This window comes from Musca domestica, unplaced genomic scaffold (genome assembly GCF_030504385.1).
Source record: "Musca domestica strain aabys unplaced genomic scaffold, Musca_domestica.polishedcontigs.V.1.1 43, whole genome shotgun sequence".
NCBI lineage: Eukaryota > Metazoa > Arthropoda > Insecta > Diptera > Muscidae > Musca > Musca domestica.
This window is the reverse complement of record NW_026712332.1, coordinates 4,481,250-4,496,650: the sequence shown is the minus strand read 5'-3', so window position 1 is coordinate 4,496,650 and position 15,401 is coordinate 4,481,250. Positions and strand designations below refer to the sequence as shown.

Below are 15,401 nucleotides of genomic sequence, written 5' to 3'. Positions count from 1 at the left end.
TGCGCCCACTCATATGAGAATGTGAAACCGAAGAGTTCACGAGAGTCCGTAAATCCGACCGTAACAAATTTCTGTGTGCCTTTCCTCCGACTGGAATGTGTGACAAAATCACAATAACGATTACCGGCTTTTGTCTTACAGGAATTCCATTGGTAAATGTAAACAACGCGGAATCCCGTCAGTTATTATTTGAATTTGATGGGCAACGGTAACGGATACGGAAGCCCTCCACTGCACAGAAGGAATCAGTGAAGCGACCACTACCACGTCGTTTACGTATGTGAATCGGTTAATTTGAAAGTGAAACAGTGACGTGATATGTCCATTGCTAACGGTGTTCGTTTTCAATCACGAAGAAAAAAATATCCGAAACAAATTTAACACTAAAATGATCAATTTATGGCTTCTGGCAATTGCGGTCACACTGAGTTGCATATTGAAATCACAGCTAATAGAAACATCCAAATCCTGCCCATTAGAATGCATCTGTCTATCGCAGACTCAAGTAAGTCAACTTCTGCTATGGTGATTAAAAGAGTCAATGCCAAATAGAATAATAGTTGTAGTGTTGAATTGTCAAAGAACTCTAACCGTTTGGGTTCTAACAAGTGGTCCGCAGTAGACTTCGGTAACAATATAATTATCAATAAAAATCTGTAGGCCTGTCTGTTTTTTTATTTATTGTATTGTCGCACAGTGCTCAGGTTTATTTCCTTGTTGAATATACTGTAGATTTCGAACAGTAAGATATCAAAATTGTTCTTTTTATTCTTGGACAGATAAAATCGTATCGTTTTTCTTGTATTCTGTAATAGAAGGTACAATGATTGTAGATAAGTTTAAGGTCAAAGTCTTATTTTAATTTTTATCTTTAATTTAGCAATATTGATGGTTTTTGATTTTTGTTTTGCGTTTAATATTCATTTTTATAAAAAAAACAAGTGAAAAAGTATTAGTGGGTTTTGTCGAGATATGTATACCCTTGGCCAATGTTCGATTATTTAAATATATATTGACTTCTGTTATGATTATTCAAATGGGGGAATGGACCGATATTGTTCATTTCGTATCGGACTTAAATAAATATGATAGGAATATGATCACTTTATATGAGATATGTGATAATTTTAAGAAAACGTTAAAATGTGGGTGAGGTATCAGATTTAGTCGACCGAAGTATTTCCTCTTCAGACTTCATCTAATACAGATAAAAATGTTGGTATGGACAATATTACAAGAAAATTAAACATTTATATCCAATTTTATACGAAATCATAAATTCGGATAAATGCCATACTCATTTCATGTTTCTGTTTGAGAGGAATATTAAGATATAGCAACTTGTAAAGAATCGCTTATATGTTTCGCAAGTTATGGCAGATAAAAGTATTGAAAATTGTGACCCTTTGTGGATGAGGTACCAGAAGGAATGATAACAGATATTGTATTGATATAAATATTTAGATGTACCAAGTCTGAATGGAATCGGTGCTAATTTTACGCTTTATGAGCTTCCTGGAGTGGAGAGATACCAGATGGAGTGGACCGATATATCCCTTCTTCACAGCAGATCTTCGGTTAGGGTGGACCTATATATTCCATTTTCACACCAGACCTTGGGCTAATAAAAATATTGCGATGTGTGTAATATGAAAAGAGTTATAGCTATTTCAAGTTTTGACCCGATATTGTCAATTTCCGCATCTGACCTAGCATTGATGCAAATATTTGGAATTGCAAAGTTGGAAAAAAATCGGATTAGCCCTTCTCTTTGTGTGTAATAGTTTTTTTTTGTTTTGAAAAGTTCGAGTTTTTGTGGGAGGGGGGTGGTTACCAGAAGGATATTGCCCATCTATGAACACTATTTAAGTTTGATAATAATATTACAATATATGAAGTTTGGACCAAATCGGATACTCCCTTCGAGAGTTATTGTGCGCACCAACCACACAGACCGACGGACGGACGGACATCGCTGGATCGACTCCAAATGTCCTGAAACTAGGGTCTAAGACCGTTGGCCAATTCGTATTTTACCACTGAAACTTGTTATGTAGGGTTGTAGGTAGATAGATGATCCCACCAAAAATCATCAGTGTTTTGTCCTTGTCTTCAATGGTAGTCAAAAGTTCTACACTACCAAAATTGGAACTTGTCTAAATATGTTAAACGCTACGGTAATTATCTTTACCTTTTTTAAAGATTAAACATCTATCTTAAATAACGTTGCTAAAATATTCTGCTGTTTTTACCGATTGATAGGTGATAGTTTTTGCAGTGTTGAGGAAAATGTATATTTCGTTCAACAGAAAATTGTGAAAAGTACGTGTGTTCCGAAATGGATATAATAAATGGATGCAGACAAAATGTTGGGTTTGACTAGAAAAATTGAACTCTTAACCTTCATGTTTCATACAAAAACAGATCCTGTTAAAAATATTCGGTACATAACTAAATACATTTGTGGAAGATGCCACAAAAATACTTTGATACAAAGCTAAACATTTCAAGACAGTGTTTTTATACCATACAACACTATGTGTGGGCGGTAATAAGTTTGATTGGGCCAAAAATTATGTAACACCTCGAAATATTGGTTTCTCACATAGGAAAGTATGCATGGCTATATCGCCGAGCTTAGTCGATCTAGCTATGTATGTCCGTCCGTTTGTCCATGTTAACTTGTAATCACTCTACAGTTCGCGAATATTCTTAATCCCGGCGAAATCACAATTCTGACCGTTACGTAGATGCCGATAGTAAATATATCGGATATATATCGCCAAAAGGATACAATGTATCTCAGAATGGCTGGACCGATTTTGATAAATTTTGTGAATTCAGCATTAAAGTATAAAATCTAAAAAAACCTATAAAAAGTTGCCAATAATGATGTTAAAATAGATTTTGTGACATATTTCATTTTTTATCGCATGCGATTTTTTCAATTTGACTTATAATATTGAAGTGTACATTTTGTAATATTTTTCATTTTGTAATATTTAGGTTGGGGTTATTATATACAGATTGCAATTATCGTCCGATCTTCACGAAAATTTTCACAAGAGTTAGGCTCACAAGGGCTAGGCCTATTGTTTTCAAAGATGTCCGTAATATATTTAGGGGTTGAAAGGGACCAACAACTAAAAATATTCCTGATTGTGCAGCCGTTATAAAGGTCACAAATAAAAACCAAAGGCCAAGAAATCTCACATGAAATTATAGTTTAGAACAGCGGGTAGAATGGACCACTACTTTTGTGTGAAAAATACCAGCATTACTTACATGAGATATCCGAAATACACAAATGGAGAACTTCTGGTTTTTTCATGCTGATTTTGCTGACGAATATAGCCAAATATCGTAGAGATGCAAATTATATAGATGAGTCTAAATTTGGAGATACAGGAGCAAATCGACACGGATTTTGGATGACCAAAAATAAAACCAAAAAATAGCATACAAATATACCGATACAGATGAAATTTTGCACAAAAAATTTGTTTGACCCAAAGACGAACCCTATTGAAATTGGAGATATTCGGTCCAAATTTAGGTATAGCTCCCATATATATTTTCGTCCAATTTGCTTTATATTGTGCACCAATCTTGCAATATCCGCCCAAAAAGTATGGAATTTTGCATGTACGACCAGATTGGACCTGAAAATAAGTACGCCAAATTTGAAATCGGTTCAGATATAGATTAGCTCCCATATATATTGTTCATCCGATTGATTATATTTGTCCTCCGCAGCCGTAATATGCACTCTGTGACAACGATATTTGGGGAAATATATCAAATATAACTCAGAAATACCCTTCCTAATTTTATCGAGATTGGCTAATATTTGGATATAGCTCCCATATATATCTTCGTCCGATTTGTCTTTTATTGTGCACCAAAGGTGAAAAATTAGCCCAAATGGAATGGAATTTGGTACTTACGACCAATACATATTGTTATATATACATATAGCTCCCATACATATTGTTCATCCGATTTGTTGAATTTGCCCTGCATAGCCGTAATATGGACTTCGTAGTAACGATATTCGGGGAAATATATTAAATACAGTCAGAAATACCTTTGACAAATTTTATCGAGATCGGTTCGGATTTACATATATCTCTCATATATATCTATCCGATTTCAAGTTAATTGTTGACCAAATGGATAGTACAAGTCCGAAATAAAAAGGCGTAAATGCCTCGACAAATTAGTAGAAATCGATTCAGAGGAGGATATTCCTTCCATATATTATTTCCTTTGGGCTTCTAATTATTACATAATCATAGTGATGATTTAATTCTCTCAAATTCCATTAAAACTTTTATTTGTTATGTGAAGCTCTACTAAATATTCAAATTGGTGTAGGGTATCATAAAGTCGGCCCGCCTGACTTTAAGACTTTCTTTACTGGTTTTATATTGCATGCATTTTTATACTCTACACCACATAGTGGTAAGGGTATTATGTCTTTGTGCATTTGTTTGTAACATAGAGGAGGAAACGAGATAGACCCATAGTTCCTTTTGGTGATCAGCATAGAATCACATTTTGAGTCGATTTATGCATGTCCGTTCGTCTGTCCACGTATTTTTGTAAACAAAATGCAGGTCGCATTTTTATTCGATTGAGATGAAATTTTCTAAATTACATTTGCCAAGGACGAACCCTATCGAAATTGGTGAAAATCGGTCCAAATTTAGATATAGCTTCCATTTATATCTTCATCCGATTTTATGTTTCTTGTGCACCAAATAGCTAATATCAGTCCAAATGGTGTGAATTTTGCTACATCCGACCAAATTCAGCCTACAAGCATGTGCTTCAAATGAAAATCGGTTCAGTTATAGCTATAGCTCCCATATATATGTTTCATCCGATTTTGGTTTTTAAGTCCCTTACATTCGTTATATGCACTCCACAAGACTGATATTTAGCACCAGATATTAGATACAGCCTAGCAATTCCTAGATCAAATTTTATCAAGTTCGGTTCAGATGTGGATATAGCTCCCATATATATCTTTATCCGATTTTAGGTTTCTTCTGCACCACATGGCTAATATCAGTCCAAATGGTGTGAATTTTGGCACTTCCGACCGGATTTAGTATAGAAGTAAGTACTTTAAATTTGGTGGAGATCGGTTCAGATATAGCTATAGCTCCCATATATATGTTTCATCCGATTTTGTGTTTAAATCTCCAACTTTCGGAATATGCACTCTACCATAATCATATTTTGTACCAGATATCTCATAGAGCTCAGAAAACCCAATATAAACCTTTCTTTTACGAGAGCTCTACTAAATATGCATAGTGGTGTAGGGTACCATATATAGTCGGCTCCGCCCGACTTTTGAGCTTTTCTTACTGGTTTTCAATTTGACTTTCTTATACTTTTTGTCTTTAATGCATATTTTTAGAGCAAAATAAATCACAGATCTGACTTATGTAAGCCGCACAATTGTTATTATGAGTAATGACTTCATAGTAATTTCTAAATAGAAATAAAAATTCATGGCAAAATTAATTATAAAAGATGTTCACCTACCGTCGGTTTTAGATATTTTGAATAGCCTGATCTTACTTTTCAGCCATAGGCTTTAAAAACTTATATGATATAGAACATCTATAGTAGCCCCAGGCTGTAGTATCCTTTATGAACTTCAGATACCAAATTTGAACAATTGCTGTAAATAATGTTACTAAAATCATCAAAATACCGAATATCGAATATATTGACATAGAATTTTATGCTGATCAAGAATATATATACTTTGTGTCTAAAATGTATAATTCTAGGTATCACAAACGGAATGGCAAACTTAATATACTCTCCATACTATGGTTGTATATAAAACTATGGTTAAAATGTAAAATATGATTGAAATCGGGTTGTACCCTTATACGCTGGTTATGACTGATGTCAAGACCTGCAAAAGTGATTTGAAAGTTTATGAAAAATTTATAGAAGGGTATAAATCTTTTTCTTACTAATTCGCTCTACTATTTTGCCCTCTTTATATTCGATATTTCACTGATTGCAGTCCCAATGAATTTTGCATTTCGAGTTCTCATTGGACGGGTTATGTCATGTGAAAGAAGTAGGTCCACGTTTTGTAATAATCGTCATAACGCTTTGTCGGTCAATTTTATACCATAGTATGGATGGAATATTAAGTTTGTCATTCCGTTTGTAACACTACGAAATTTGAATTTTAGATCCCACAAAGTATATATATTCTTGATCAGCATAAAATTCTATGTAGATTTAGCGATGACCATCCGTCTATCCGTCTATCCGTCTGTGGAAATCACTCTAGCTTCCGAACGAAATGAAGAAGGTTGATAAAATTTTATTCAACACAGACAATTTTCTGTCATAGGCTGTAGTATTTATTTGGAACTTCAAATACTAAATTTGAAATAGTTCCGATAAATAATATCGCTAAAATCATGAAAATATCGAATATCGCGGGGTACCGTTATATTGGGAAGACGTGGATCTGCACAGACAATTTTCTGTCGAAGGTAGTACTACCCATTTTGAACTTCAAATATCAAATTTGAAACAATTCCGGTGAATAATGTCGCAAAAATCATCAAATGCCATTTTCAATACCAAAAGTCATGCAGACATAATACACATTTGAGTAAATTTTTATCAACTTACTTCATGTCGTTCGGATAGATGGACAGACGGGTGGACATCGCTAAATCGACATAGAATTTTAGGCTGATCAGGAATTTATATACTTTGTGGGGTCTAAAATGTATATTTCGAGGTGTTACAAACGGAATGACAAACTTAATATATCCTCCATACTACGATGGAGGGTATAAAAATAACAACTTTTTCTGACAAGATAATGGATATAAGCATCACTGAATGATCAGATGTGACCTTTTAATGTATTTGCGATTTCGCAGGGATTAAAAATATTCGTGATTTAGTGGAAAATTTTTTACAAAAGACCTATGGTCCATTTTACCCTAAATATTGTCCGATGACACCATTGATTCTGCGTCGACTGGTCTATAATTGCGGCATGCAGAGCAACTGCAAAATCAAGAAAAAAATCTCGTTTTGGTCCATTTGAACCCTTCTATTCTGACCATAATGCTATCTGTAGCGTGATTACAAATTAACAGATAGGCGGACGGACATACATAGCTAAATCGACTCAGCTCGGCGAGGTAGAAAGAACCATTATATATATTATACACATTCCTTTGTGCAGGGTCAATATTTTGAGGTTTTGGCTCAATCAAACTTATAATTCATACACGAAGTGTTGTAGGTTATAGAAAATATTTTCGAATACTAATGCGGACGTTTCGAGTGAAAGCGTGTTACAAAATTAAATCAGGTAGGCCATGTAAATCAACTGAAAACAATTTTTTCTTATGGTAGTAATGTAAAACATATACATACAGGGTGAGATAAAAAAAAAACTGCAACAAAGTCAAACGCCATCATTTTTACATTTTTTTTAAATTTTATTGAATGAAAGCCAAAATTTCAGAAATGGCATCAAATTTTAGAATAAGTTTAGATTTGTTCAAATATGTCTCCTTTGGAACGAAATATGGCCTTCCAATGGCCAATGACACCGTCACACCCTGCCCGAATGTTGTTCTGCGGTATTAAGGCCCATTCCCCGCGAAGCGCTTGCTTGAGGTGATCGACACTTTGGTATTTTTAGTGTCAACATTGCTATCCAAAATACTCCAGAAACAATAGTCCAACGGATTGGTATTCGGAGATTTTGGTGGCCATTGTGTGTTGGAAATGAAGCGAGGAATTTTTTTTGTAAGCATTCTTGGGAGGCACGTGCTGAGTGCGATGGTGCTGAGTCCTGTTTGAATGTCCAAGGTCTGCGGCCAAAATATTTGCGTGTCCAAGGCTTTAATAACCCTCAAGAATACTTTCGCGATAATATTCCGCATTTATTCTGATGCCACGATCGGCGCTTGTGTTCTGGTGGCCAACCGAAGGTGAATATTTTCAGCTGACCTCGTTGGCAAGTAAACACTGTCATTTTGTTTGTTTACAAACTGCTGGACAACGAATGCTTTCTCATCGGAGAAAAGCAAATTCGGCAGTTCGCCACTTTCGGCCAAGCGAAGCAACTCTTTAGCTCTTTTGAGTCTATTTTCTTTCTGTTGCGGTGTAAGTTTTTGTACTTTTTGGAATTTCAATGGCTTACCCCAAGCTCATTTTTCAATATTTGCCGAATGCAATATTGTGATATGTTCAACTCACGAGCTATTTTTCGGCCAGTTTCGGGTTTTCGATCAAGTCGCTTCTTTACTTTTCGAACCATTTCTGCTGATGTTGCTTTCTTCCACTTCCTTGACGACGGGCTACGCTACCAATATCAACGTAACGAGCGATGGTACGAGACACAAAAGATTTTTTTACATTTAAATGCTGGAGTGCTCTAATGATAACCACTTGTGGTTTTCCAGCCAAATATAAAGAAATCACACTATCACGCTTGAATTCCAAATCAATATTTTATCGTATACGAACTTTTTTTTTTTAATTTGATTAACTTCATTTAATTGACTCGATTTCTTGAGAACTGAAATTGCAGGTGGGTTACATTGAAGTATAGCACCGAATTTTGTGGTGGCGAAACTGAATAGATGATGTCGAAATAATTTAACGCGGTCACACCAAAGTTAAAGGATAATTACTTTTTCAAAATCGCTAAAAATATAAAAAAACAGAGACTATCTCATTGCAAAAATTCTAAAATCAGGGAAAAATCGAGAAAAAATGTACAATGCAATCGAATTCGTAAAAAACCAGCAAACAATTTGAAGATTTCTTTTTTCAATTTGTTTTTCTTTCCTGTAAAATTTATATAATGTACAATGTTTTCAATTTGGCTTATCATATGAATTCAATCGTTTTTTGTGATCAAAATAAAGAATTATTTTCCTCATATAAAAACAAAAATCGGAAAAATATGCCAATAAAGAATATTAATGAGGTTTTATATTGAAGTGTAAATTTTTTTGTTTTAAGTTCTGGGACAGCAAATACCGAATATAAAGGACGCAAAATAGTACAGGGAATTGGACATTTAGTAAGAAAAGGATTTCTTCCTAAACTTTCAAGATACCTTAAATCGCTTTTGCAGGTCATGTGGGTCATAACCCCCGGATAATGGTAAAACCCGATTTCAAATATATTTTAAATGTTAACCATATTTTTTTTCATACTAATTTCGGCAAATGGCAATTCGGTAATTTAAGAAGGAACCATCCTCGCAAAAACTTATCACCATAGCCATCATATAATTTAAGCTATTTTCGGGGTCTGTCTTTTTTGGCCCTTATTTAACATCTTTGTTTCTAAGGGAGTAGAAACCCTCTTCGCATACAATTTTCAATTTTCGGAGTAGGGCCCATTCCTGTCTTGACTACCTTCATCAATAGATTTGGCATTAAAATTTTTATTTAAGCTATTCTGGTGTAGAGAACCATCTTGCAGGTAATTGTCCACATAGGCATTTATTTAAGTATAGTCCCCACATTATGTGCACCAATTATAATTTCCTAAACAATGTGTGGTCAGAAAAGAAAATTTTGTATTCCATTGAATTTGTAACCCTCAAGAGAATATTGGTTAGGAACGTACATTTGGGATGTACGTCTGTATGAAATAAACTCCAATTGGAACTCATTCAGTCGGAAATTGTGGCAGAAACATGTAAAAAATACGAATATTAGAAAGAAACGCGAGACCGAACATTTGTTTAATCGTCATTAAATTATACTATGATGAAAAATATGGACTTTATGGGGTCTCCAACGCACAATTTTAATGACATTTACCCTCAATTACGCGGTGGGCAAAACTAAATACCACGCAGCACGGTATTCTAAACGTTGGAAATACAAATTCCAAATTAAAGCTCATTTGAATGGAAAATGTTGCTAAGCTCTTTACAATACCAAAAATTGAGCTGAGTTTTCACACGGTGCTATTATGGATGTTCTATATCATATAGATTTTTAACACTCAAATTAAAGCGTGTGTCTCAAAAATAAGATCAAATATCTAAAACTGACCGTAGGTGAACCTCTATTGTTATTTTTGCCATAAATATTTATTTCTGTTTAGAAATTACTATGGAGTCATTTCTTATTATAAAAATTGTGACTTATAGTCGGATCTGTGATTTATTGTGGTTCAAATAATATTCATTAAATATTGGAAGTACGGGCCGGCAACACGAACCGGGCCAGCTAGTCCATTAATATTTTTAAACATGGTATAATTATTAGCAAATCCTAGCTAATTTTACTCTATAGTAATAGTCGTGTCAAACTCGATATGACAATTTGTAATCTAGTTCCATTTCTTGATATACCATAGGTATACACTTTTTTATATACTATTTCACTGCAGGGCAATGTGAACATATTTTTTGCCTAATAATAGACAAATTCGCTGTTTTACTTAACAAAACGCCAACAGCGATGGCGCAGAATTTTTTTTGCGGATAAGGAACAGCGACACCACACTTGATAATATAGTCGAAAATTTAATGTTCTTAAAATTGCAAAATGCGGAATACGTTATATGCAATTTGGTTTCAATTTCAAAGGGAAGTTGCTTTTTGTTGAGAGATTTGAACCTACAGCTAACAACTATACATTCAGGTGAATAATATGAAAGCATTAAAATTAAATATTTTAAGAACTATTCTTCTGAATTTTTAATTCAATAATCCAAATTCTAAAAATGAACATTAATTTGTAATAAAGCTACAGGTCGCAACTATGGTCGGATCCTCGAAATTTAAAATGTAGGTGGGGTTAGAGTCACAGTAGAAGTCTATTGTTTTTGGAGATGATCGCAAAACAAAAAGGGGTTAAAATAGACCAAAAATATAAAAAAATCTTGCTTTTCCTGTTGCTCTACATGCCACAATTATAGAATAAATCGACGCGGAATTTTGCGCGGAGTTAGAGTTTAGGGCTGGGCAGAAGCTCACCAAATTGGATGGTCATCGAATCTTAGTTAGCGGGTAAAATAAATCAGAACTTTTATATAAAAAATACGAACATTTCCACTAAAGCGTGAATATTCTTAATCCCGGCGAAATCACAAATACATTAAAAGGTCACTTCTGACTATTACAGTGATGCTGATAGCCAAGATATCGGATATATAGCAAAATAGTTACAATCTATATGTAAAAAAAATTGATGTTAGTTATTCCGCTTATAAGTCAGGAACCGCTGGACTGATTTCCACAATGCTCATCAATTCGGAATGGTCTCTTGGCAGATAAGGATAAAATCGCGAAAAAATGAACTTAAAATAGGGAATATTTGTTATTCCATGTTTTCAACTTTTGTCATTTTGTTATCGCATGAGATTTTTATCAATTTGACTTACAATTTTGGTTATTTTTGGGTTATATTTAGCTGTAGAATAGACCACAACTTTTGTGAATTTATTTCGAATACATAACAACACGGAGTGCGTGAAAATGGGAAACATCTGGGCAGATCTTCATGACATTATTTCAAAAACGAAACCTTCCAAAATGGATTTGGACATAAGGGGGCTTCCAACATATTGTAGTGTTGAAGGGTATCATATGGTCGTCCTCGTACATCTGGGCAGATCTCCATGACATTATTTCAAAAACGAAATCTTCCAAAATGGATTTGGACATAAGGGGGCTTCCAACATATTGTAGTGTTGTAGGGTATCACATGGTCGGCTCCAAAGGCTACCTTTGCCTACTTGTTTACTTTTGTAAAAAGTAAGACGGTTTCAGTCGGTTTTGCCGGCGGATTTGTACCCTCAACTATTGACTGTTCATTTGAATATATTGTGACATCCGTTATTAATATTATTCAAAAGTTTGAGGCTTTATGGGCCAGGTGCCAAAGGTGTTGGCCAATATTTTCATTACGTATCTGATCTAAGCCTGATATAAACAGTACAACCTTAGCTTTATATGAGGTATATGATCATTTCTGGAAAATGTTGAAATGTGCACGAGGTTCCAGATATTGTGAACCGATGTATTTCACTTCGTCTAATAGCAATACAAATTTTAACAAGTTAAAAAGCAGTAAGTTCGGCCTGACCTTTTGAATACCCTCCACTATTTGGAACGAATTTGGAAATTTTCAAAAAATAATATCCGTTAACAATTCTGTTAAAATCTTAAAAATACCGAATATAGCCGTTATATTGGGGTCTATACGACATGGACCTACATAGGCATTATTTGTTGCAAGCCATTACCATATTTTCTCTCACAGGCTGTAGCATCCATTACGAACTTCAAATATGGCATCTCAAATAATTTCTGTGAGTATTGTACCTAGAATCGTCAAAATACCGAATATAGGGAGGTACTGATATATGGGACCAATTTTCTGTCACAGACTGTAGTTCCCATTACGAAATATAAATACGTAATTTGAAACTACTCCGGTGAATAATGACGCTAAAATTATCAAAATGCCGAATGTTGCGTGGTAACGTTATAGGAGGCTATTCGAAGACGTGGACCTGCACAGACAATTTTCTGTCATAAGCTGGAGTATCCATTACGAACTTCAAATGCCAAATTTGAAACAATTCCGATGAATAATGTCGCTAAAATCATCAAAATACCGAATATCGGGTGGTACCATTCGGTACGTCCCGAACTTAGCCTGCCTACTGGCAAAATAAACATGTGTGCAAAATTTTAGCCTTCTATCTCAATTTGTTCGAAAGCGTGATTACAACAGACAGACGGACATCGCTAAATCGACTTAGAATTTTACGCTGATCTAGAATATATATACTTTTTTGGGTCTGACATGAGTATTTCGAGGAGTTACAAACGGAATGAAATAGTTAATATACCCCTACATAATGTAACCTTTTGTGGGAAAGGAACGAGAAGGAGTGACCCCAAAAAGGGGTGGGCCGGTTTGCTTCATTCATCTGAGATGTTTGAAATTTTATGAGAATCGGTGTTTACTTCGCATATTATGATTTATGCGAATGTTTAGGAGAATTGAATGCTCAATTCGCATTTTGTGATCGTTTGGGTTTTGGGCTGATATCTTCACAACAGATGTTATGTTAATAAAAATTTAGATATATGTTTCTTTTTAAATTAAGACGCTTTGAGGGGGAGGTACTAGAAGGAATTATAAAAACAGACATGCCGACGGACACCCCTAGATCGACTCAAATTGACTTGAAACGGATTTAGGGTCTATAGCCGTTTTTGCGATGAGACACGCTTTGCCCGTATACTTCTCATACTAAACTAATCAATATCCCGATAAATTCCAAGTTTGACGGACTAGAAATGTTGACTTTGCTTCCCAAATGGTTGTTTGTAGTTAAATATCGTGCTTAGATTTTAAGGTAAACGAATTCTATGATAGAATTGAATTTGTTCATCATATTTTATAGTTAACTCAGTAACTACTCATGTATTCAAAGATCTCTTTTTTGGATTAGGAAAATTATTACAAGATGCCAAAGCTAATACTCAACAAGTTCATTAAGCAATAAAGCTTATAAAAAACATTGGTTTTTAATTACTTGGAACAGTTATGAGAAACGTCGATGGTAACCCAATGTGTATTTCTCTTGTTTATCATTTTAGCATACATTCGTACATACATCCCTACATATTGATTACTATAAATAACGGTATGAAAGTATCCTTAAATCTAATAAACATTTTGTACTTCATTTATTTGTAGGTACTCTGTAACACTGGCGGTCTGAATCATATACCGTTACGTCATCTGCCAACCAATGTGGAACACTTGTCCCTGACTAAAAACCATTTTGCAGTCATCAAACCCGATTCGTTTGCCGGCCTTCGTTCACTGAAGAAATTATCTTTGGACGGCAATAACATAACCAAAATTAAGCAGTTTGCTTTCCGCGGTCTGCCCCGTCTCAAGGAGCTATCTATCCAGTACACGCCGCTGCAGGTGGTGACGAGCTTTGCCTTCGCTGGCCTACAGAACCTGTCCACCATTTTGCTAAGTCACAATCAGATTGCCAGCATAGAGGCTTACGCATTTGCCGGTACATCCAACGTCAAGCTAATTCTGCTGACCAATAATCCATTGTTACGCATTGAGAGTTTTGCCTTTTCCAGTTTGACACAAGTAGGTCATCTACTGCTGCCCGCTGGCATACGGACACTTGAGCCAAATGCCTTCTTCGGTATGTACACAGTCGGGCTGCTCAAATTGGCTTACATGGACCTCGAACATATTCAGCCATTCACATTTCGTGGTCTCTCGAATGTGCTTCTTCTCACAATACAAGAGTCGGATTTGGGTACAATCAGTGGTGAGGCATTCGCCGGACTAACTCAGGTGGACACACTTCAGTTGTTGAACAACAAGATTGACATTATCGAGGCACTGGATTTCAATGACACAGCAGCCATAAAACATCTCAAATTACATGGCAATCATTTCCTGCAGACGCCGGAAGCGGATGACATTTGTCTGGATGGTGTGGACAACCTGGAGTTGGACGGCAACTACTTTCCCTGTGGCTGTCAGCTGCATAATCTGTTGGAGAGTCCCTTCGCCACTAGGACGCCCAACTCCACCCGTAGTCTCATGCAGAACAATTACTGCATTTCACCCATCGAAATGAACGGGCGCCGCATGGGGGACGTGCAGGTGGCGGAGATAGCCCCCTGTCAGGAGCACTTAATGCAGGCTAATTTGGGCTCGAGGGCAAGCAACCTCAAGCCCCCCGTTCTGTGCCTGGGTGCAGTAATGCTATGGCTCAAATTAGTTTTGGTCAGCAAATTATAGCAGGCAGCCCCCAGCAACAGCTGCTAACTTCTCTCCAGTTTCATTTTGAGTAAATGCTTTGTTACTGTGAACGCACGTACATATGATGTTGTTAATTTCTGATTTGCAGTTCTCTGTTGGCCAATTTTCTACAACTATATAGAATTTATACAAGTATAAAAAATAAGAATAAGCTATAGGAAATAAAACTAAGTCAATTTTGCTAAATATATAACCCTAAACGAATACGATAATAAGTAATAATAAAAATGAATATTTAAAACTATATTGTGTTGTCTGTTCTCGTTTTGGTCAATTATATTTAAAGGTGGATTACTTTGAACTTTAGTTTCGGAATACTGGTAAAAATTTCAAAATTCAATGGCAATCCGTCAAAATCAAAATTTTATCCAATCAGCAGCTGGAAACTATGCTACTATTTTTTACGGGAACGGATTTCACATTCGACGTAGCGCATACGTTCGTATTTCACAAATACGGCAGGTTCACATCTTATCATATACCAAATAAAAACGTCGTAAAAATGGATACTCTTTAATTCCGCCAATTGTAACA

General features: G+C 35.4%; 1 protein-coding gene across 1 annotated transcript; it reads left to right on the top strand.

The window, feature by feature from the left end:
• The first annotated feature begins 204 nt into the window (after positions 1–204).
• Positions 205–15,057, top strand: LOC101899894 (insulin-like growth factor-binding protein complex acid labile subunit). Its single transcript, XM_005191510.4, has 2 exons — positions 205–505; positions 13,764–15,057. Exons 1-2 carry the CDS (start codon positions 389–391, stop codon positions 14,844–14,846), a joined length of 1,200 nt encoding a protein of 399 aa, XP_005191567.2. The 5' UTR covers positions 205–388; the 3' UTR covers positions 14,847–15,057.
• The last annotated feature ends 344 nt before the right edge of the window (positions 15,058–15,401 follow it).

Excerpts from the sequence above, each read along its gene's own strand:
- LOC101899894 (XM_005191510.4), top strand. The coding sequence starts at position 389 with ATGATCAATTTATGGCTTCTGGCAATTGCGGTCACACTGAGTTGCATA. Across the intron at positions 506-13,763 it reads TCTGTCTATCGCAGACTCAA|GTACTCTGTAACACTGGCGG; the intron begins GTAAGTCAACTT and ends ATTTATTTGTAG.